We start from the raw sequence: 22,793 nt of genomic DNA, 5'->3' as shown, positions 1-22,793 counted from the left end.
CTGCCTTCAGCTCTAGGTTTCTATCACACTCTCAGGGTGCAGATTTTCTTTCAAGTACCCCCTTCTAAGAACTGAGACTTTATAGTCTAACTACCTAGATCCTCAGACTAGTGCCAACTCCCCTTCCCAGAGTTACAGCCTTGAGGGTACTCTTGTTTACCTCTTCAGAGACACATGATAGTTGAAGCAAACTGACCTAGGCTTTTCTATTTCTAAAACAAGTACTCTGTACTTTAAATTGTAAAAAAGAGATATGTAGATCTGGGTAAAACAATAATATCTATAGAACATTTCCTTCCCATCACTCTTGAGCATTCTTTGGGATTTGGTCAGAGTCCTCTAGGGCATCCAGAATCCTACTCCTGAAGCTTCTGGATTCTCCTCCAAATTATGGAATCTCTCTCTTTCACACCCCTGAAAGACATAGCTATACTGAAGTAAATTCTTAGGGTAGCCCAGGCCATAGATTCCCCAAATTGTTGCAATGTTGTATTGGTATTTCCAACACAAACTTTTAAAGGACCATAACTCAACCCTAGACTGTTGTGTAATATTTCTATGTGTTAATCAGCTTCCAGGTTTCATCCAATACCTGGCTAAAATAATTACATTTTGTTGTTTCTAAAACTCTGCTCCAGGATACAATAAAAACAAGAAGATATAGTTATGGGAGCAATGCCAGTCCTAAAGGCCACATTCTAGACAAGAAGTTCAACATTCAATAATCGGAGACTGTTTGCTAACCTGATGTATTCCTGAGTTCTAGACATACACAACCAGCCTCTCTGATTTAGTATGGGAAGGATAAACCTCAACGAGAGTATTCTAACTTTTCTTTTCTCCCCAGCTACATAAAACAGGTTTAAAACCTCCTGACTTAGTACCAGCCTCAGGAAAACCATTTGTTGGACTTCGCTGGTGCTGGTTCTTTTGTATTGGTCTGCAAAAAGGATGATAACTTTTTAAAAAATATTTCCAATCATTTTCATTCCCTGAGCAACAAAAAAGTACTCAGTATGGTGGCTTGCCAAAAGTATAGCACTGAAGGATCAAGAACATCACTTTGTTGCTGGAGGATATAGACATAGGAATATGAATATAAATACTTATATTTCCTATAGTGGTCACATGGACATAAGGAAAATGAGAAGAATTATCTTTTATTTTTCATGACCATGTCAAGGCCGGGTCATAGGCAGCCAGACCTAGTGGTCAGAGCCAGAGTCCACAGTCAGGTGTTGAGAGTCACCTGGGTTAGGATACTGGGAGATCACAAGCAGGAGATAAACTGGAGACCAGAACCACAATTCAGTAACCAGAGTCAGGCTGGGTTAGTATTCCACAGGGCCAGAGGCAGGAGACAAACCAGAGATCAGAACCACAAATCAGAGGTCAGGCACCAAGCCAGGTATGATGCCAGGAAGTTAAGGTGGGGGAGCAGAAGCAGGAAGCACAAGGTACATAGTCCAGAGCAGAGTGGTTCCCAGTTGTTCAGATAGTTTTCTGTTCCTGTTGCTGGCTTAAGTATGGCCACTAGGCCAACCAGCTGCTCTGGGACTCTACCAATAGGATGTCAGAGGAGGAGCCTCTAATTGGGGCTGGGCTTCATGGGTCTTGGATCAGCAGACTGCCAAGTGCAGGGTTGAATTGTGGCTGCACTTGTGGATCCGGGTTTGAGGCCCATGGGTCATGACAGACAGGCTTCATATATTCATTTACATTCGCCAATGTACTACAACTTTCCTTCAGAGAAAAACCTAACCTTAGGGGAAGTGCAAAGGTTTTTTGTTTGACTTTGCTGCTGGTTATGTGGTTTTTTTGAGAGGGAAGGATATCCTAGGGTATTTCATCACAGAGCAGAACTCAGATATACATCTCTCCTTTGTTAGGGCTCTTTCATTCAAGTGTCTTATACGAGTCCCTTTAAATAACAATACTTTCCTCTTACCTGAAATTCAGTAATACCTAATCTAGAAGCTTTTTTCAAGCAGAGAGGTAGAAATACAGTCCACAGACAACATTTTGCAGAAACAGTAAGTAAAATGTTTCCTCAAAATGGCAAGCAGCCTACAACACCATTTTTGTCTTTTTCATGTTTGAAGATACAAGAAAGGGAGATGAATAAAGAGACATTAAAGCCCTTGATGGCCAAAGCCAAAGAATCTACAGTCCAGTTTCAAAACTGGTTACAGAAATCTTAAATGCTTCTCTCAGCCTGTAACCTGCGACAAAGTCAGAACTACCACTTACACAGTACACTGAAGAATTTCTGGTATTTATGAATGTGGAAAAGGATAGTCAGATTCTTTGAAAAATAAGTGAGATGAATAAGGCTACATTTACAAATGTGAAAAAGCAAAATATCTGTCATCCACTAGGTATATTTTATAAACCTAGGTAAGAGCATTATTTTAAATTAAATTGCCAAAGGAAAAAAACACCATTTTAAATAAAATACAATATCCTCTGTTCAAAAATAGCTATCACATGATATAGCAGCTTTTTATGGCAATAAAAAGGAATGCCGCTAAAGTATTCTTTTTAATTTAACACCTCCAACTTGTTTAATTACCTACTTCACACTCTTGCTTTTATAAGAAACAAATATCCACACATTCTTGTTCCTAACACATACTGCATCAAAGAGAAAAATAATGAAACTTGGTATTTTGATATATGATGCTAACAACATTTCATTGGATTGCTTTTAATAAAGAGCCTGATCCTGCAAGTCTTACTCTCACAAGTAACAAAATGGGACAAGTCACCTGAATACTTGCACTATGGGGCACCAAAATTGTAATCATTACATGAAACAATGTATTTATGGAGGGCAGGGTCTTTTCCCCCCAATTATTTTGTTTTACAATGTTGCTGGGCACATTTATAATGTCAACTTTCTGTGTAACATTCATATTTTTGAAACAAGTTTTGTGCAAAACATTTTCATATCAGTATTTATTTAGAGCTAGATTTTGGTATGTAGCTAGTCCTTTGAAGTGGGCGCTGTTGAGCTGCACATCCCTAGGAGATCTCTGGGACTGACTTTGCCTCAGGATGCAAAATACCGCCTGGAGCAGGGGCAGCGCACATGGTAGAATGCTATCCCCTCTCTGCACTCTACCAGCTAGATGAATTGGTGAGGAAGGGACTGGCCCAAGTACTTGGTTCTACCCAAGCCGTTTGGAGAGATTTGCATTCCAAGAAGTGCATGGAGGGACCAGTCCCTGCTCTCCTGCAAGCATTGGGATTTCAATTGCCCTCGGCCTTTGTGTAAGGACGGGAACAGCCCCTATGGGTGCTCATCCTAAGAATAGCAAAGAATCCTGTGGCACCTTATAGACTAACAGACGTTTTGCAGCATGAGCTTTCGTGGATGAATGCCCACTTCGTCGGATGCCTAAGAATGTTAAGCTGGTCACCTCTGTGGCCTATTCAAACTTTACCTACCACATACATTTACATTTGCTACTTTTTATTTCAAGACCACCCTGCATCACACAATTATTTCATCCGCAGAAATATAAGAGTAAAGAGTAAGAACAGTTCAAATTAAATATAAATCAAGAAGGGAATATATAGTTACTTAGACAACAACTATCATTTGGAGCTTCCCAGTGTTCCCATAGTGAACTTCTTTCTAGAAAAAAATCACATTGGGTGAAACGCGTGTCAGTTGTTAACCTGAAGGTTGGGTCAGAGTTGATTCCCATGCCAACGGAATTGTCAGCTGTCCTGTTAAGCTAGCTTCCCAACCCCTTTATTCTGAATTGAGTGGTGGCCTGGGTCTGGTCCCTTATTTGTAAGATTAATGACAGCACCTGATAACTTCATATGACACAGGAGTGGATTTCTCTCATCTAAAGGAAAACACAGACGTGCAAGTGAGAAATGTGAGATTAGTAGGGATAGTTGTTGACAGGTTCAAGTGATGCAGAAGTCTAGGGCTTTGTCTTTGTTCAATTTTTTTTTCCTATTGCTTGTCCACAGTTATTTCTATATATAAAATTTTGAACTGCCACAGAAAACACTGTCAAAAAGGTTAAGTTTGTTTCCATGCTATGCCTTCTGGCACAAACCTATAACAGTAAGGAAATTAAGTGCTGCAAGATAAGAGACCTCCATGCACACAACAAGTCACCAACACCTCTTTAGTCACCATTCAAAACACCTCAGTCAGCTACAGCTTACTCCACAGCAAACTCACAACGTTAACTACCACAACCACATTTGTGTTCCTTCCACTCACAAACACCAACTTTCTTTGCATTAGTATTTTCACAACATGTTCGCTTGTGAAATATGTGCAGTAGAGAGAGGAGGGAGCCACACATATGGGGCAATATGCTATGAGCATCTCAGAGCTGAGCAAGAAATGGTCTGACTACATTTGCCTACCTGGAAGGAGGAAAGACTCATTATTTCAGCAACTTGAGAGCAAAGTTTTGTTAAAGTATCATATGGATGAAGAGCACAGGAACAGCCATAGGGATTCCCAACACCTGCGCAAATGGCAGCAAGAAGAGGGTGAAGAGTGCAAGTGGAGCCCCAGAGACACTCCTGCAGCGTCCTTCACAACTGCAAAACACCATGACATCAGGGTATTCAAGTCTCTGTTTGAACAAAGGATGTTCCGAGTGGGTTCTGGGAGACTCCCATCTCTATGTGGGCCAGCTTTCCATAAGGAAGAGGAGCCATTGGAGAACAAACTTTTTTTGGATTGTTTTTTAAGGGAAATAACACTGTTAGGAAGAGGGATCATTGGGGATTATTTAAACAGAATTAGGGGAAAACAGGAAGTGAGTTCAGGATCACTTTGGGGGTGGGCTGAGGCCAATGGAAAGTGTAAGTGAGCACGAAGGGTTATATAGTTACACAGAGAGTATCTGAAATTAAAATTTACAAGTGTTTACAGTAAGCCGATCCAATTTTGCACATAGCTAGCTTATGTCACTACATGACTGTTTAACTTTTACCCTCGTTTTTTCCACATAGCAAGATTGTCTGCTCTTCAGGCAAAGCCTGTTTGTTCAGCACTTAGCACAATGAGGCCCAGTTCTATCTGGGTCTTTTGGGCACTCCCATAATATAAATAATAATTGTAAGGCAATATACAACCCTAACTTTGGCTTCACCTGACTTCCGAGTGCTCAGTCTTTTCTTACTGTTGTAGGTCTTTTTAAAAATGAAGTATGTGTACATTCCAAATCATTTTATTTATTAGTGATGGACTAAGTGGACTAAGACTTAAGTGGCATCAGACCTAAGAGCATGAACACCTCCTAAATACGAAAGAAATGTTCATGTTCATTTCTAATTACTAAAGTGCTTTCTAACAATGAACTCTTGGGTATACGCCAACAAGGACACAAGAAAGGCAACAAGTTTGAAAAAGGTATTCTGGAAATACATGGATCTGATGGTGAAAAACAGGAACAAGAAAGTAAAAGAATCTGTTAAAATACTCACTGGAGAAGAGTGCTGTGTACAGTACTATAGGCATCGTTTATTTTTCTGATTACATTTATGATATTGGTTTTGTACATGTAACATATTACCGCCTACTCTGACATGGAGTATAGTATAAACAGATAAGCACGCATATGCTAATTTGGGAATCCTTCAAAACTAAAGACAGTAATCTCTACAAGCACAGTTTGCCAATTCTTGTGAAGATTGTGCTATTAGTCATTTTCATTTGCTGGCAGCATAGTAGGAAGCTTTCTGTTCTTCAGTGTAATACACTTGTTTCACCATTTCAGCAGCTGCTGGAAGAGAACAAAAGCCCTTCAGGGCACTCTCAAGGAATGTGGTGGTCCAGGCAGAGCAATTGGTCTGGCACTGGATACGAGGAGCCAAGCAAAGTGAAATTAAGCAAGAAGGCATAACAGGGTATATGTCACAGTAGGATATCACCTCACCTCAGGTGCATTATGGAGCATGAGTGCCTTTAAGATGACAGAAGTATGACAGCATTGTATGGATGACACATGCCCTGAAGTGCCTTAATGAAATATACATACTTTGCTTCATCTCAAATACATATACCATTAAAAAATGTGCGTTCACATTGTTACAGTTTGGATCTGTCTCTATTTTACACACAGCTATGAAGCTTAAAACTTTCACTTAAGAAGAAATGGTAGACCAGACTCTTAAACACACCCAACATTTTGTGTTTTAATAAAACTGAAATCAAATACAGCTAACTCAGCCGATGGATTTTCACTCAAACTCACAGGAAGTGAGACCCGAGCTTCAGGATTCCCTGCAGATGACCTGGTATTCCGTTGTGTAACATCCAAAGCAAACATTAGGGATGCACAATCTAGTTCTGAATCTAGGAAACAGAGGGAGCTCTGAGAATTAGAGAACATAAAGTTGGAAGTGAATCTTCCACAAAAGAAGCTATTTTTACCTAAATGTCATATGCTAAGGGCTCCTCTCACTTATAATAATATTAAACATAATGTGAATCAAACAGGGACAAAAATAAAGAAAAATATTTCAATCCTTCTACTCTACCTAGAATATCTGGGCTTCTTTTTCAGTTAGCCCATGTGTCAACCAAAAAAAATTGCATAAAGATGAATAACAAATGTGTTGGTTTGTCTTGTGCTACTTCCTCTGGTGCAACTAGTCACATATTATTTTAATATCAATATTTTCATACTGAAAAAAATAACATCTCCAAAAAAATAAATTTAATTTAATTTGATTTTTCAGTAATCATTCTGATGTCAATTAATTAGCTTTATCCATATAACGTAAGAGCACATGGAAAGCTTACTGGATACTCAAATAACATTTCAGATTTGTCCTATAGCTTTAAGAGAGACATTTCTGAATTTTCTTTCTAAAAATAGTTACGTTCTCAACTGAATACAGGGGTGCTGAAACAATTTTTATAGTGGAGGTACTGATGATGGAAACTGTCGCAATCCAATTCATAGTTATGGCTCTGTATGGCCAATTGTCGGTCCACGGCCATCTTGTCCTGCTAAAAGGGCAAGGCAGCCTCCATCTTGGACCAGATTCTTGTTGTGTAGATGAGAGCAAAAAAAAAAAAAAAAAAAACTAGTAGGGTGGAATCACCAAAACAAACACAGTTGTGCTCTCTTTTGTTTTTTTTTTTTTTGTTTGTTTTGTTGCTGGGCCAGGTCAGGCTAGTTCTATGTATGAAGGCCTGATTCTGCCCAGCAACCTGTTTTTTTTTCGGTCGTCTGGAGGGCTAGTTGGTTAGTCCTAAGTAGAGTACTAGTACTACCTTATACTCTGCTAGAGCCTTAGTTCTGCCCAGAGACTTTTTTTTTTGCTTTTTTTCAGTCAGGTTTTTTTCAGGTCAGTTTTGTTTACTCGTGTGTGCTGCCTGTGCCTGTGCAAAGCCTGTGCCGTGTGGTGACCCCACCTCGAGGAGGGAAGGGAGAGCCAATCAGGGAGTGAGACCCTCTATAAAAAAGGTTTCCCCCCCATTTGTGTGGCATCCGCATGTGTTAGCTGAAGGACCTGATCACTTCGTTGGGGGGGTCTCCTCCGGTAGTGCCACTGCGTGCATACGCGTTCGTTGGTCGTTTGTTTTCGTTTTGGACTCTGTCTCCTCGTCATGCTCTGTCTGTCTGGTCTGCTGTCTGTTCTGCTGGTCCTAGAGTGTTTTATTTTTTTTTTTTTGATTATTAGACAGTTTAGCCTCTTACTTTCCCCTCCCTAACCTGGTACCAAATATCTACTCAGGATTGTATTGTATTAGAATTGATTGCACAATTGTTTTGCTAGCTTATTATTGTTTTATTATATATTTTTTTTTTAATTTACAAATTGTTTTTGTTTTTTGTGTTGCTGTCTGTGTGTGTGCAGTGTGTGTGTGTGTGGTGTGTGAGCTGCCTCTACTTGGCTGTGGGTGGGGGACCAGTCCCCAGGGGTCTGAGTGAGTGGAATCTGCCCTGCTGTGCTGCCCAGCTGCACCTGCTCTCTGGCTCTGTGGGTGTGGTGGTGGTGGCAGTGGCCTGGCCTGGGCTCTTGTTTGCTGTTTTTGAGCTTGCACCAGCCTCCCCTGTGTCTATCTGGTGTTCTGTGTGTGTGTGATTGTGTGTGTGGTGTGGTGTGGTGTGTGGTGTGGTGGTGTATAAGTGGGGGGTGTTTGTGTGTTTTTTTGTGTCCCAGAGCAAAGTTACCCCCACCCCCAGCCCAAGTTCCCCCAGCCCCCTAAATAAACCCTATTTTAGTTTCTTCAGGTTGGCTTTCTGTTTTACCTGTCCTCTTCCTCACTTTCAAGACGAACCCCCAGCTAATTCAGACAGAAACCATGTATTTGGTGTTTCTTATTACTACTTCAAGCCAGGAGGTGCAGCAGCACCCCCAGCACCCTTAGTTCTAGCACCAGTGTATATATGGAAGTTTGAAAAAAAACCCAGCAGAAATATACAAAATGTTGTATTTAGTTTTATTTCACTTAGGATCCTGTTAAAAGACTCAGTGAACACAAGACTCTTTGGATGATGACTCAAAAAGTCATCTTGGAGAAGAACTCAAAGTAAAAATAACAGACGTATAATAATGTGATCTAATCTTACTTTTGCTGAATATATCTGTCCTGATTGAAGGTTAGTAGCTATTTTTAAGTTGACTCTGCATAACCAGTATGTCATATTTTTCTCATAAAATTATTTCTGAACTACAAAAAAAAATTAAGAATGGAGGGCAAATATTTCCTTGAAGATTCTTCTTGCTCTTCAATTTACAAACTGTGAGCTGGCTCTTAATTTGCTCATTATCATTTTGGCAGAATAAGCATTACAGAGCCAGTAGAATGTATTGAAGAAGGCAAACAGCAGTGCATACTGTTAGCACTGGAGCTCTCCCAGCAGTGAAGTCACAAGAACTACCATGTGAATTAAGAAAGGAGGGGGTTGCATGGGAAGTTCCCAGGACTGAACAATACTATAATCTTATAAACCTCTTTACAATTGTCATGTTTCAGAGGATGCATTTAGTATTAAAAATGTCTTGAAGAGATTGGATCTTCCATCACTCTTGGAGGAAGATAACCAGCTAATGAACGAACAAGTACATTTCCAGCTTCAACTCTTAGATTGTTCTGGTTAGTTAATGCTTTGCAAGAAGGCAAAAAACACCAGCCTGTGTGGATTAGAAATACAATCTGATTTTTATTTATTTATTTATTTATTTCATGTTATTTACTTGGTTTCAAACATTTTGGAAACTTTTATAAAGGATAGCAAGTTGGATCCTTGTTATGCATTTACTCATAGGTGCTGGAACTAAGGGTGCTGCCACACAACCTATCTTGAAGTGGTTTCCATTATACACTGGGTTCAATGGCTCTCAGAACCCCCACTATACAAATTGTTCCACCACCCCTGTCTTTACTACCAGAAAAGAAGAGAGATGCTTCTCAATGTCCAATATTCTTTTTAAATTCTGATTTCAAAATAATATCCAATTTATCAATTAAAAGTAATCCCATGGCATACAATAGGTTGAAATAGCTAAAAACAATACATGCACATTCAGAAAGCATTAATTACTAATGAATGGTGAAGCTATGCATATTAGTCTAATGATAGTGCTCTACACTGATATTTTTGAGGAACACAAATTTCTGAGACTTCCTCCATCAGACAGGAGTTAGTGGGCCCTGCCTCTTTCTCCATGTGTCCCCAAGCACCTGCCATTAAACCCCCCCCCAAAGCTTTCCAAAATACACGGTGGCACCAGTACTGTATAATAATTAAATTTGACAACTGCAAGTATTACAAAATTAGTTATCACCCTTATGTTTACCCACTAGAAGCAATGAAGCAAGAAACAAAGTAATATGGTCAGGATTAATCAGTAAAGCAATAATACTCTTTTTTTTTAAATCTCATCTGTACTGGCAAGCTCAACTTCACTGATTCAAGAGATCATTGTAGAACTTCTGTAGTAAATCAGAGAACTGGGAAACAGATAAGATGGAAAACAGATCCATTACACCTAATGGTTTCCTAGGGTGCCAAGAAAAGCACTTGTCCCTAAATACTCTCATACAATATCATTATCAATATGATACCAATGTTAAGCACAAACCAGCTCTAATACAGAATGGTTCAGATAAAATAACCCACCGTGTAAGATCTACTGTTTCTCTCTTACTGAGGAAATACATCCAACTGAAAAGAGCATTCTGTCAAAGTATTGTCCTGTGAGGTACAGGTACAGACTACAGAGTAAGAAAAATAATTGTATTTTAAAACATAACTGGAATGTTCCATTTAATTTAAGTTCTAGTTAATTTGACAGGTACTGTATCAAGTAAAAACATCCTGCAAGGCCTTTATTGAAAAGGTCAAAGCACTATACAACCAGCTTCAAAGGACAACAGAACTCCCTCCCATTTACAGAAACGTAGCCCTCTGATACTTAATGTAGCTTATCAATATCCGTTCATGCTTTGTATAATAAGAGAAAATCAAGGTTCTAATTCATTTTTGAAAAGTGTCTCCCAACTCACTTATGCCCTTCTGAAAATTATATCCTGATCTGTAAATAATCTGTAAATAATTAGAGTTTCTCCCTTTGAACATATGGAAAAAAATAACATTCAGGAAAAATATGGAATGGCCAACATTGATATGTCCTATCTCATTCTCACTTCAAAATGAATCCATACCTTTCAGTATGCACAGTCTCTTAACAGGACAGCCTTCGCAAAGGAGTAAACATAGTATGGTGTAAGACATATAACAAGACAGCAATACTGATATCACTTTCCTTTAGCCAAAGCTGCTCTACTGTCCAGACTCAAAACTAATCTAATAAGTATTACTACTTCACATCAACAGGTAGACTATATGTTGTAAATGAAATGTACCTCAGTTATCTATTTAAGCTTTCATGTTGTCTTTACATCCAGTTATCTCCTTGAATAGTGCATTACCAAAAATTCTTGGTAAAGTGGCTGCTAATTTTGAAGTCTCTCCCTTTTATAGCATGCATGCATGCGGTGCATGTATAAATAAATCAATACATCGGAAATTGCTTGTTGACTCTGAATTTCTGGCTGTTTCCTTTCCACACACCCTGCATGAAATGTCCACACACCCTGCATGAATTTCCACTACTCTGACAAATACCGATCCATCAATAACCAGTTCATGACTCAGACAGTCTTCCCTGACTCTTCCTATATGATTACAAAATATGATAGCTGAGATCTAGAAATCTAACTGAAACAGACAAAGCAGATCTCCCAAAAGATGAGAGTTAGAACTGAACTTTACACTGAAAACCAATTTGATACACTATATTAGAATTTGCAACTATTTATAATTTCAGAAGGTTGTTTTCATTCATTCATAGAAAACCAGATGTGTTCAAAACATTGCACAGCAAATGTTTACCAATAAAGCAAATGTTTAATATTTTAAAAGTTGTTTTCATTTGGCTTTGGGTTGTCAACAGGCATAATTCACTAAAGCAATTTAAGTGAGTACTGTACTATAAGTTTTAAGGTTAAGATAAGCTAGTTTTGTTCAGAATGAGACATTGTGTTGCAAAGTTTCCACAATGATGACAGATACACACATAGTAGACATTGCTCTCAAATTACATTACAGTTTGACAGATGCTGATATGACAACCGTGTAGTAACACACACCCTTTATTTCACTGACAGTTTCAAACAACCAAAATAAAGAAATATGTACAAACTATGCCTGCTACTACAAAATACCAGAGAACAAAATTAATTTCTGAAATGGGTGCATTTGTTGATGGTACTACTGTACACTGCTGTTGAACTGTATTTTTCAAGAGTATTTCTTTCCCTAGTTTGATTTCTTTTAGATGAGGAAGAGGACAGGAAGAAGGTAGGATAAAATGCAGACTGCACAGGAGACCTTGACAATGATCTTGGAGGTAATTTATTCATTCAGTTTTGTAGAATGTTTACAGATTTTTGGTTTTGTGTGTAAAATAGAGAGGACATCTGATTACATTTCTTATACAGATGAAGTACCATTTAACAACAAAATGAAGTATCAGTATGTTGAATGCTCCCCAAGATAAACAGACAGCTCTCAAGCTCTAGAGCAAGAGTTGTATATGTTTAGCAGACTCTTCTCTCTCTCTCTTATTTTTGTGGGGTTTTGTTTTTTAAACCAGAACAAAAAGCTCATGACCGTGCTGGACTGTCAGCAATGGGCAAATGAACAACTCCATTTATCTGCAGAACAGATACAGCACTGGCAGCTGCAGGGAAACTTTCTGCACATCATCTTGCCAATGTGACCTCACATACAGGAACAATGTGTAAGCATGAGAGGCTTCAAGTCTTCCTGATTCATTCCTATCTTTTTTCTCAGTGGTAAGACTGCCAACAGGGATACAATTGATTCCAACTGTGGTGGTGGTTTTCATGATGTGGACATCTGCCCACAAGAAGTAGGATTCACACCACCAAACTTATTTTACATGGGCAACTAAACCTCCAAGAGTATTGGTGTGGACCAAATTCTTAGTAGAGATGAATTTATCACAAGATCTGTCATCACAACTGGATGCCACCACTGCCAACAGAAAGTTCAAGGATTAAATGAGTACTGAGATTGAACTATCCTTTCATCTACAGAAATGGTCCTTCCCGGTCAGGGTTGTGATTTGTGTATAGACTAATGTAGGAAAACTGGCACTAGAAATGACAATACAATGCCTGTTTTGTGGAAAATGGACTTCAGTTTCTAGGGCTATCAGCTGTGCACTTATCACAAACACTGTAGATTAGATCACTAGCCTCTGACTTCTGGAGTGAAAAATCCAAGTTCAAATCTGTCCCAGAGCACAAGTGACTTCGGTGATCAAGGAACAAAAGGAAGTTTAATAGGCAGCACTTGTTTAAAACAAACAAAAGGAAGCACTTTTTAACAGGGCTTTGGAGTGGAGCCCGGAGCTGGAGCCCGGAGCAGCTCCGGAGCAGTGGAGCTGCAGGTTTTTGCCTGGAGCTGAAGAGGAGCCGGAGCACAGCTCCAAAGCCCTGCTTATTAACACAACACACAGTCTACCTGGAACTCGTTGCCAGGGGATGCTGTGAAGCCAAAACTAAAACTGGGTTAAAAAAAGAATTGGGCAAGTTCATGGAGGACAGGTTCATCAATGGCTATTAGCCAAGAATGGTCAGTGATGCAACCCCATGCTCTAGGTGCCCCTAGCCTCTGACTGCCAGAAGCAGGGAGTGGACGAGAGGGGATGGATCACTAGATAATTGCCCTGTTCTGTTCACTCCCTCCGAAGTACCAGGCATTGGCCACTGTGATAAGACAGGATAGTGGGTGAGAGGGACCATTGGTCTGTCTCAGTATAGCCATTTTTATGTTCTTATCTCCGAGTCCCCATTTCTGAACATCACAGGAAAGCCACCCAACAATTTGGCCTTATTCAATATAACTGGCAGTCGCTCTCAGGGAGTCTCGTGTCTGGAACCTAGAATTCACTGGTAGCGTACTGGAAGGAAGCTAGTACTACAATTGCTCTATAACCAACACTATGCCTACACTGGGGCTCACTCTAGTAATATTAGATCAGGGGTAGGCAACCTATGGCACAAGTGCCGAAGGCAGCACACGAGCTGATTTTCAGTGGCACTCACACTGCCCGGGCCCTGGCCACCAGTCCGGGGAGCTCTGCATTTTAATTTAATTTTAAATGAAGCTTCTTAAACATTTAAAGAACTTTATTTACTTTACATACAACAAGAGTTTAGTTATATATTATAGACTTATAGAAAGAGACCTTCTAAAAACATTAAAATGTATTACTGGCATGCGAGACCTTAAATTAGAGTGAATAAATGAAGACTCGGCACAGCACTTCTGAAAGGTTTCTGATCCCTGTATTAGATCCTCACTTGCATAACTACTACATTCTGTCAAAACATCCACATACATAAACCTTAAAATAAACATAACTTAAAAGCATCTATAGTATCTTAAATAGCATAATTCTATATCAACTTCTGATAAAAATGGCAGAATTTCAAGAAATGTTTTCTTTAAAGTTATTTTGGTTCATCTTTATTTTCTAAGCAATTTTAAAAGGAACATATTTAGTAACAAATGTTCAGTGCCAAGTGCAGAATTATCTGTCATATAAAGCAAGTGTCTTGCACAGAAACTTCCTCAGGTGAAAAGCTGACTACTGTAAACTTAGCTAGATACAATTCTAACTCAGTACAAGATCAAGAAATAGTTTTAAACTGGAAGATATCTAATAAAAGTATTATGAAGACATATGCTGAAGAAAAAAAATGGTAAGGCCCTGATCCTGCATGGACTTACGCATTGGCTTAACACACACTGAATAGCACTGCTGACTTCAGTGGGACTTCTCAGAGTACATAAAAATAAATCTTTGCAGGACTGTAGCCTAAATGGTTTAAAAAACCTGCAGTCTTCTGCTATTTGCAACCATTCCATCTCAGACCATGATTGCATCAGACTCAAATGCTAGGAACGATTGCCTCTGGTAACTGATTGGATGAGATCCCTTCAAGAAAAACAAAAGGTACTATTGTAATATTCTTCTTTTCTTAGTCAACAACCAACTTTGCTCTAAGCATGGTGTAGGTAAGCATCATGCTGTTGGGTGTTCTGCTTTTTGGCTAAAAGAAAGTCTGGACAACTTGGTCATTAGAAATCCCACACACAGAAGTAAAACATTTACTCTGATGTCCTTACCAGATTCCAAATGAGTAGCATTTCATTACAGATAGTGTGTCGTTACTGGGAAACTTTGCAGATGACACAAAGATTGGGGAAGTGGTAAACAATGAAGAGGACAGATCACCAATACAGATACTAATATAGTGCCCTCTGGATCGCGTGGTATGTGGGGCTGAAGCAAACATCTTAACTTGTACCTCTAGAAACAAAGAATGTAGGCCATACTTACAAGATTGGGGACACTATCCTGGGGAGCAGGGACTCTTTAAAGGACTTGTGGTCATGATTAGTAATCAGCTGAACATGAGCTCCCAGTGCAACGCTGTAGCCAGAAGATCTAAAATGATCCTTGGATGTATCAATAGGGGAATGTCAAGTAGGAGGAAAGAGGTTATACAACTTCCATATTTGGCACTGGAGTGACTACTATTGGAATACTGTGTCCCAATCTGGTGTCCACAATTCAAGAAAGATGAAGAGGCGTCAGAGAAGAGGCACACGAATGATAAAGATTGTAAAACATGTCTTATACTGAATAGACTCCAGGAGCTCAATCTGTTTAGCTAAACAAAGAGAAAGTTGAGGGGCTATATGATCACAATCTATACAAGTACCTATATGGGGAACAAAATTTTGATAGTGGGCTCTTCAATCCAGCAGACAAAGGTGTAACAAGATCCAGTGGCTGGAAGTTAACTAAACTTTATTAACTAAACTAAACTAAACTAGAAATAACTAAAAACTTTATTCTTGTGACTGTTGACAGATTTGACAGTTGGTGTCTGAAAGGGGTGTGGATGGAGGGTTGGTCCTTTCATCAAAGGGGCAGTGGCTATTGGTGTTTAGGGGAGAAATCATGCCCACTGACTCTTTGTTCCCCCTCTACTACAAACTGTTGAGGGGTTGGTGTCAGGGCCAATTGCAGCAGCTGTTTGGGGGAGGACAATCTTAATTTACAGTTGAGCTGGAGAGATGCAGTACCTGGTGGTGTCAGCAGAGATTGGGACCATGATGGCTAGACTGAGGTACTGGCATTGGGGGCTTCCTGGCTATCGGTACCATGTGCTGAGGCAAAGTGGCTACCATTGGTCTTGGAACTGGCTTCATGATCAATGGGTCAGCAACATGGAGGGCAATGTATGCACTCGGGCAAGACACTATCAGTCTGAGTAATCTGCTAAGGTGGTACTAAGAGGCTTAGGAGATCTTTTGCAGCTGCATAGGGTTCCAGGGTGGTTGGTACCAAAATAGACCTTTGCTCCATTATGATCAAGGGTGATGGTTCCAGTGTCTGCTCTAAGGAAGCAGCCAGCCTCAACTGTTCCAGCTCAGGAACCAGAGTCAACAGCTCTGTCCTGATCAAGCCACTAGGGAGTGATATTGAGGAGTAACAGCCAAAGGGTACACTCTACCTTCAGTACTGGAGTTAGCCTCTGCAGCCAAAGAGTCCCCCACCAAGGACTTCAACAATGTGAAGCCATCCATTTCTTTGGTTTTGAAGGCTGAGGGGGCTCTGAGCATTTATGTCTCTTCAAGGAGAGCTCTGACAAAGAGGAACACCTTTATCTGCTTTCTGGTAAGAACAGGGAGCACTTCAGGATTAAGAGGAACTCCCTCTAACTGATCAAGGATGATGGGAAAAGGCATTCTTCTCTTACCTTCTTGATTTGTGAAACCTTGGTGAAAGACAGAACGAAAAAGGAGGTTTGAGGACCCCAAAACAAGTGCCACTAACCAGCAAAAATCACTAGCCGCATGTTCACAGAGTAACAGCTGACAGCACACTCCGAACAATGACAGTATAAAGGAACAGAAGGGATACTGTGTGCCTGGGCACCAATAGAAAATAATTAATACTCAGGTATGGGTATGCACATATTTCTCTCTTTTTTTTCTTTTCTTTTTTAAATATTTAGGAAGTTTTAACATGTTTACTAAACCTTGCCATGTAAATATCAGGAACAAAACAATCATTACAACTCTTTTCTTTTGTTTAAAGAGACATTATACAGGAATATAGCCGTCAGATCTTTCTATTTAACAGGTTGTTACCATGTTACAGAGTGAACATCATTACAACACCTATGATATTTTTAGTGATTTTATTAAATTGAGTGAAACCTCTATAGCCACATATTTAACAGACCATGTATCGTCTATCAAATATTAATATTAAAAAAAAGATGGATTTTTTTGTTTTTTGTTTTGTTTTTTTGCAGGTGAATGTACTTTTTCTGAGTAAGGAATAAAAGGTAACCAAATACTAAGCATCTACCTGTCCTCTGTCTGTTTTGCTGGGTACATAATTAGTGTCTTAATTTTTCTAGAACCACAATCTCCCATATTTTTGAACCATTCCTCAATGGTTGGGCTATTTTTCTTTTTTCCATTGAGAGACTACAAATAGCCGAGAGGCTACTAGCAGATAAGAGATTAATTCTTGAGTTCTGCATATAGTTTTGTATACAGAATTATACAAGTAAAATGATTTTGAAGTAGGTACATTACTAAATTTCTAGATACAAATTTTCAAAAGTTCTCCTTAATTTTACCCAAATATTTGCAAGAGTTCTTCTTCATATATGCAATATTCATCTGTACACAAGGGTATTCCAATGTGCAAAATGGGTAATTGTGTTTCTAACTGTAAGATTTTCCATGCATGGAAACAGATGTGCTTGCAAATACTCTAGGCACAATTAAAATATGTCCTTTGAGAAGTTGCCCCATACTGCCAGATCACAACAGTATTAAAATTACTGAAATAAATTAATGAACTAGTACACATTTTTTTATTTTTATTTTTTTTAATAGTGGTGTGGCACTGTGTACTCAGATTCAATTTCTACTGATGACAGGAAGCAATTTCTGGCAGACAGATTTGTTACATATTACTGCATATTTTAGTGACTCTTTTCCAATAATAGGTTGAAAACAAACAAACTAGACCGGGGAAGATATTTTCAAAATATAGTTTTCTATTTTTGGAAGGCCCACCCTACTTTAGAAGTTAAAGAGTTCAATTAATTTCAGAAACACACACAAAGATGCACTTAATTAAAATGCTCACATTCCCATTAAATTTAGGTAAAGAAGTTTAACTTAGAGATGAACAAGTCTCTATACATCTTTCTCTGGATAACTGTCAATACAAACAAGCTTGTGGATACAACCTTCTTTTAGCCTGTACCTTCTTCAAATACTATCTCTAAAAGTATGGGAGTGATAGCACAGAAGACCCTAACATTGTGACAATACAGCTGACTTTTCTGCTTTTTCAGGAAGTAATGTCCAGTACAGGAAAATACACATAAGCCGCATTTTGTACATATCAGAAGATCAGGCAAGAATCAAAATACATCACCTACCTGCAGGCCTCTGCAGACTCCTGTCTCCAAAGTTATTCTAGTTCAGATACTGTCTTAATTTCATCTCTATACTAAGTTGTTGTAGACCTTTATTGAGTTGTACTGTATTAAAGTTACTTGCCATAGTCCAAGACTAAAATCATCATGCTTGAAAATACTGCTAAATTTGCTGAACCAGGCAGGAACTGTATGTTAAAAACCCTCACCTTCCTAAAAAAGGAAATTTTTTGCTACTGTATTTTCAAATTGGTAGCGCACAGACAAAAACAAAAAACAAAAACAAAACAAAAAAAACCAACCTCCAAACAAACATTCACAAGGCACTTGGCCCTGCCACTTGGGAAATTTGGGTTCAATTCCAGGACAAGTATTTCATTCGCAGCAGTGGCAGAATCCTGGGAAAGCATCACACTCGTCATTGTCAAGTTTGGGGAAAGAAGCATATCAGTCTCTTAATGGTAACTGCTGCATGACTAGTAAGTGGGGCCAATAGGCTGTAACTAGAACTCTTTCCAGTGCTGTCTCAATTCTTCTGAAAATGATGGTGCACCGAGAAAAATAGAGGGGGGAAGAGATATTTTCAGGATTTCAGCATGGGCTGTGGGATAACATATGCTGTGAAGGCTCCCATAGTGATCTCTGCATATTATAAATCTGCAGTAAAATCCTAAAAGTAGCTGGAGTTTATAAACGGGGCCCTTTTAAGACCTGAACAAAAAACCCAGTAGGTTTAAGTCCACATTATCAACTAATTTGAAAAAGTTATTTTATTCAAAACACAGTGTTTTTTGAGTTACAGCAGAACAAACATGTTTGACCATAGCCACTAAACACAAATTCAAGGATGGCTGAATTAATTTCAATCCAATTTATTACCCATAATAAAATTCATTCTTGAGACGAGTTGTCATATGCCAAGTTTCAAGATACAGTTGATTTTTATGGCAAAAGTATAGCCCCCATTTTATGGGTTAATAGGGTAAAAACTGACAACTTTATAGCCATGATAGCTAACAGTAAGCACAAGATATTTCTCCAGGCAACATGGAAACAAGATGCTTTTTTTTAAAACTTGCATCAAAGCGCACAAAAATGTGTGGGAGATATTTACTAAAATGGCAAATGCAAAATATTCCACTGAATCCTGTTAAATAATAATTAAATAATAAAAACCAGAGAAGCAGTGACAAAGCAAAAAAAACATGATTTGAAAGATTCGCAACCTGTCACTTCATTATCAAGTTGATGGGGACAGTTTTTAAATCCCTGCCCTTTCAATTAGGATGTATGAAAATGCATTATCTACATGTTAACAACATCAAAACACTCTCATGGCAGATGCTCAACCCTGCACAGTAGCCATTTATTTCTGAAATATGTGATGTACAAACACATGTATCCTGACTGGGATAGGATTGGAAATTCAATTAACCAATAATAATATTAAAAATATTGGTTTACTTTTCCTCTTCCACAATCTGTTCTAAAATTGTTGATGTATGTTTTTTTTAAAATGACATCCTCCCTTGACTTGTGATGGACCTGAAGAGGCAATGGTTTACTGCTTCTGTTTCAATAACAGGTCTACTGCAATCTCTAGAGCCAATTTTTCAAATAATTATTTGCATCACAGAAAAAAAAAATCTCTCTGCTGCATTGTGTGTGTGACTGTTTCCAAGCAACACTGTTGTTTCAGATCAAACATGAAATAGTCATCTCAGTAAAGGTTCAGCGCTTTTTCTCTGTACTTACTTATTCTGCATCATGTTCATTATAACCCAGTCGAAGGGATAGACATTCTTCCCAATGAGATTCTTGAACATGATGAATGTTTCCATCAGAAAGTCCTAAAATAAGAGGGAAAACATTTGAAAAAGGCCACTCTTTCAGATCAAATATGATACCATATGGCTAATGAAAACTCACTTGATTAATGACTAAATTCAAAAAGGTATCTCTTGCTTTGTTGAATAAAAAAAATACAAACTACTGTTCAGGTAAACTTTATATTAATTCTATGATAATTATATTATTTATCTCTTTCAGATGATATCTGTAACAAGTATAGGGTTTTTTTCTTTTTTTAAACTAAATCGTTCTATATTGTAATCAACCAATTTATTGTATAATTCCATGAAAAAGAACAAATGACAAAAAATTCATCAAATTGAAATTTTGCTGAAGGTGGTTCCAGCTCTCATTGATAAATATGTGGTTAAGGATAAGCATGAAGTCTTACAAAATGGACTTCAGAGTACATGACAGCATAACACACCAGTCAAAGAAGAACAGATATATAGAATTGAGATCTGTCAATCCTGTTTTGAATATAAATGTTAAAACAAACTATTTGTATATGTAAAAAGAGGGAAGAAGGAGGTTTTAAAAATATTTCCTACGTTAACCAAATAAGGATCCAATTATACAGAAGTATTCACTGGTGAGTAGGTGGATTCTCCAGCGTAGACTTGTTTTAAAAGTTATGCTCTGGTTTGAATTAGAATTAACTCCTATGCCTGTGTTATATGGGAGATCAGAGTAGATGATCATTTTAGGTTCCCTCTGAAAAGAGAAACAAATTGGTTCTGCAAGAGAAAAACTGATACTGCACAAAATAAGCTTGGTGGTGTAACCCAGTTGATTTTTGTATAGACATGAACAAACAAAAAGAACAGGAGTACTTGTGGCACCTTAGAGACTAACAAATTTATTTGAGCATAAGCTTTCGTGGGCTACAGCCCACTTCATCGGATGCATAGAATGGACCATATAGTGAGGAGATATATATACACATACAGAGAACATGAAAAGGTGGGAGTTGCCCAACCAACTCTAAGAGGCTAATTAATTAAAATGAATTATTGTCAGCAAAAAAACTTTTGTAGTGATAATCAAGATGGCCCATTTAAGACAGTTTGACAAGAAGCTGTGAGGATACTTAACATAGGGAAATAGATTCAATGTGTGCAATGGCTCAGCCATTCCCAGTCTCTATTTAAGCCTAAATTGACTGTATCTAGTTTTCGTATCAGTTCAAGTTCAGCAGTTTCTCTGAGTTTTTTTTGCTGACAACAGTTCATCTTAATCGATTAGCCTCTTAGAGTTGGTTGAGCAACTCCTTTTCATGTTCTCTGTATGTATATATCTCTCCTCACTATATGCTCCATTCTATGCATCCAGTGAAGTGGGCTGTAGCCCACGAAAGTTTATGCTCAAATAAATTTGTTAGTCTCTAAGGTACCACAAGTACTCCTGTTCTTTTTGCGGATACAGGCTAACACGGCTGCTACTCTGAAACCTGTCATGAACAAACAAGTCTCTGGAGAAAGAAACTTGTGCAATTTACATGTGCTGTGAAGCACCTAGCACAATTTGTGGTGCTGTAAAAATAATAACGCGTATTAACATGTAACACTTTACAGAGCATCAAAACCACAGAAAATATGCAGAGAGCCAGAAAAAGCTTATGCAACAGCTCCTCATCCCACAGAATGTACCAGCTAGTCCCGCTGAACTTTTTATTCTTGATACAATTGTCTCAGTTATTCTAGTCCAAGGCTATTTCCTGTGCTGGAGCTTACATGGAACCTTGTTCAACACCATTTCTTCAAAATGTCAGATTTCTCCAACACAGAAAAATGACACCCATCTGTCTTTTCATGCAAGACAGTATTCTCCCATTCGTCTGTCCATCCAAAGTCTTAATGAACTCCATGCTTCTTTGAGTTAATCTTTCATGCTCATTGTCCTTTTAAACATTTTAACACTGGTATGAGTCCCGGTATTGAATATACCCTGGGAATGTGTTATTGCTTTCCCTAGAATACTAGAAGAGGTGCATATTTCCAGGATATACATTTCTCCCTGATCAATATTATGAATACTGCTATTGACCAGCCAGGGAATTTCTCGCCTCCAAGAACCAAGGAGTTCCTATGCATGCTCAGCAGCTGTACAGTGAGATGGGAGTGAGAAAAAGGATAACTGGTTTAGAATGTCTCATGCAGCATTCTGCAGCAACCAAAGGAGGAAATATTTCACATATTTTTATCTGATGAATCGTAGTTAGGTGCAGCGGCTATACAGTCAAAGAGGCCCACAAAACATCAGATGGCACAGAATATGTATTTTAAAGAAACACCACTAGGTGAGTAAAACAGCTAATGGTAAAATTACTCTCCATAGCACATCAGTAAAAGAAGACATTCTGACATTAAAATAATTGACTTCCCAGACTTGCAGAGTTTGCAACTGCTAATAGTTAATATGAGATGCTACTGTTGCACAAGGCAAAATTCATTCCAGGCAAATACTTCACTAGCTCACTAAATGTGTTCTCAGTTTAGTGATCAAACTGCATACTTCACAGCTAGCTTTTCATATATAAGTTACAAATTTTTAATGATCATATTGCATATTTTGCTGACTGGAATCATGCAGTATTTCTTTCATTAAACTATGTTTTTACTACATGAAATGGTTGATTTCCTTGTTGATCCTGCTTCATAGCTTAATAACTGAGATGTCAGTGGGAGTTGTACTCATGTGAATGAGGGCAAATTTGGGCCCACAGAGTTTATCTTTCTGAATATTTTATGAATGCGGATACATACTTTCCTGGTTTCTTATAGCAGATTTCATTTTGTACTTTATTAGTTCTGCTGGATGCTTCAGCTGTGGAGTTTTTGCACACTTTGCTGATCAAGCTGCA

At 38.4% G+C, this 22,793-nt stretch overlaps 1 protein-coding gene across 4 annotated transcripts in view; it reads right to left on the bottom strand.

The window, feature by feature from the left end:
- Positions 1–22,793, bottom strand: part of DOCK1 (dedicator of cytokinesis 1) — a 521,945-nt gene that overhangs the window by 184,787 nt on the left and 314,365 nt on the right. For 2 of the 4 annotated variants that reach the window (XM_039480741.1, XM_039480742.1), the window contains exon 29: positions 19,835–19,929. In XM_039480741.1, coding sequence (XP_039336675.1) covers positions 19,835–19,929 — 95 coding nt within the window. Of the gene's footprint in view, positions 1–5,636; positions 5,766–18,485; positions 18,615–19,834; positions 19,930–22,793 lie in introns of those variants that run through there. The other 2 variants (XM_039480744.1, XM_039480743.1) reach the window with 2 other exon arrangements.

This window comes from Mauremys reevesii, linkage group 7 (assembly GCF_016161935.1).
Source record: "Mauremys reevesii isolate NIE-2019 linkage group 7, ASM1616193v1, whole genome shotgun sequence".
Classification (NCBI taxonomy): Eukaryota; Metazoa; Chordata; order Testudines; family Geoemydidae; genus Mauremys; species Mauremys reevesii.
Note: the sequence above shows the minus strand (reverse complement) of the source record. Positions and strands in the feature narration are given on the sequence as shown.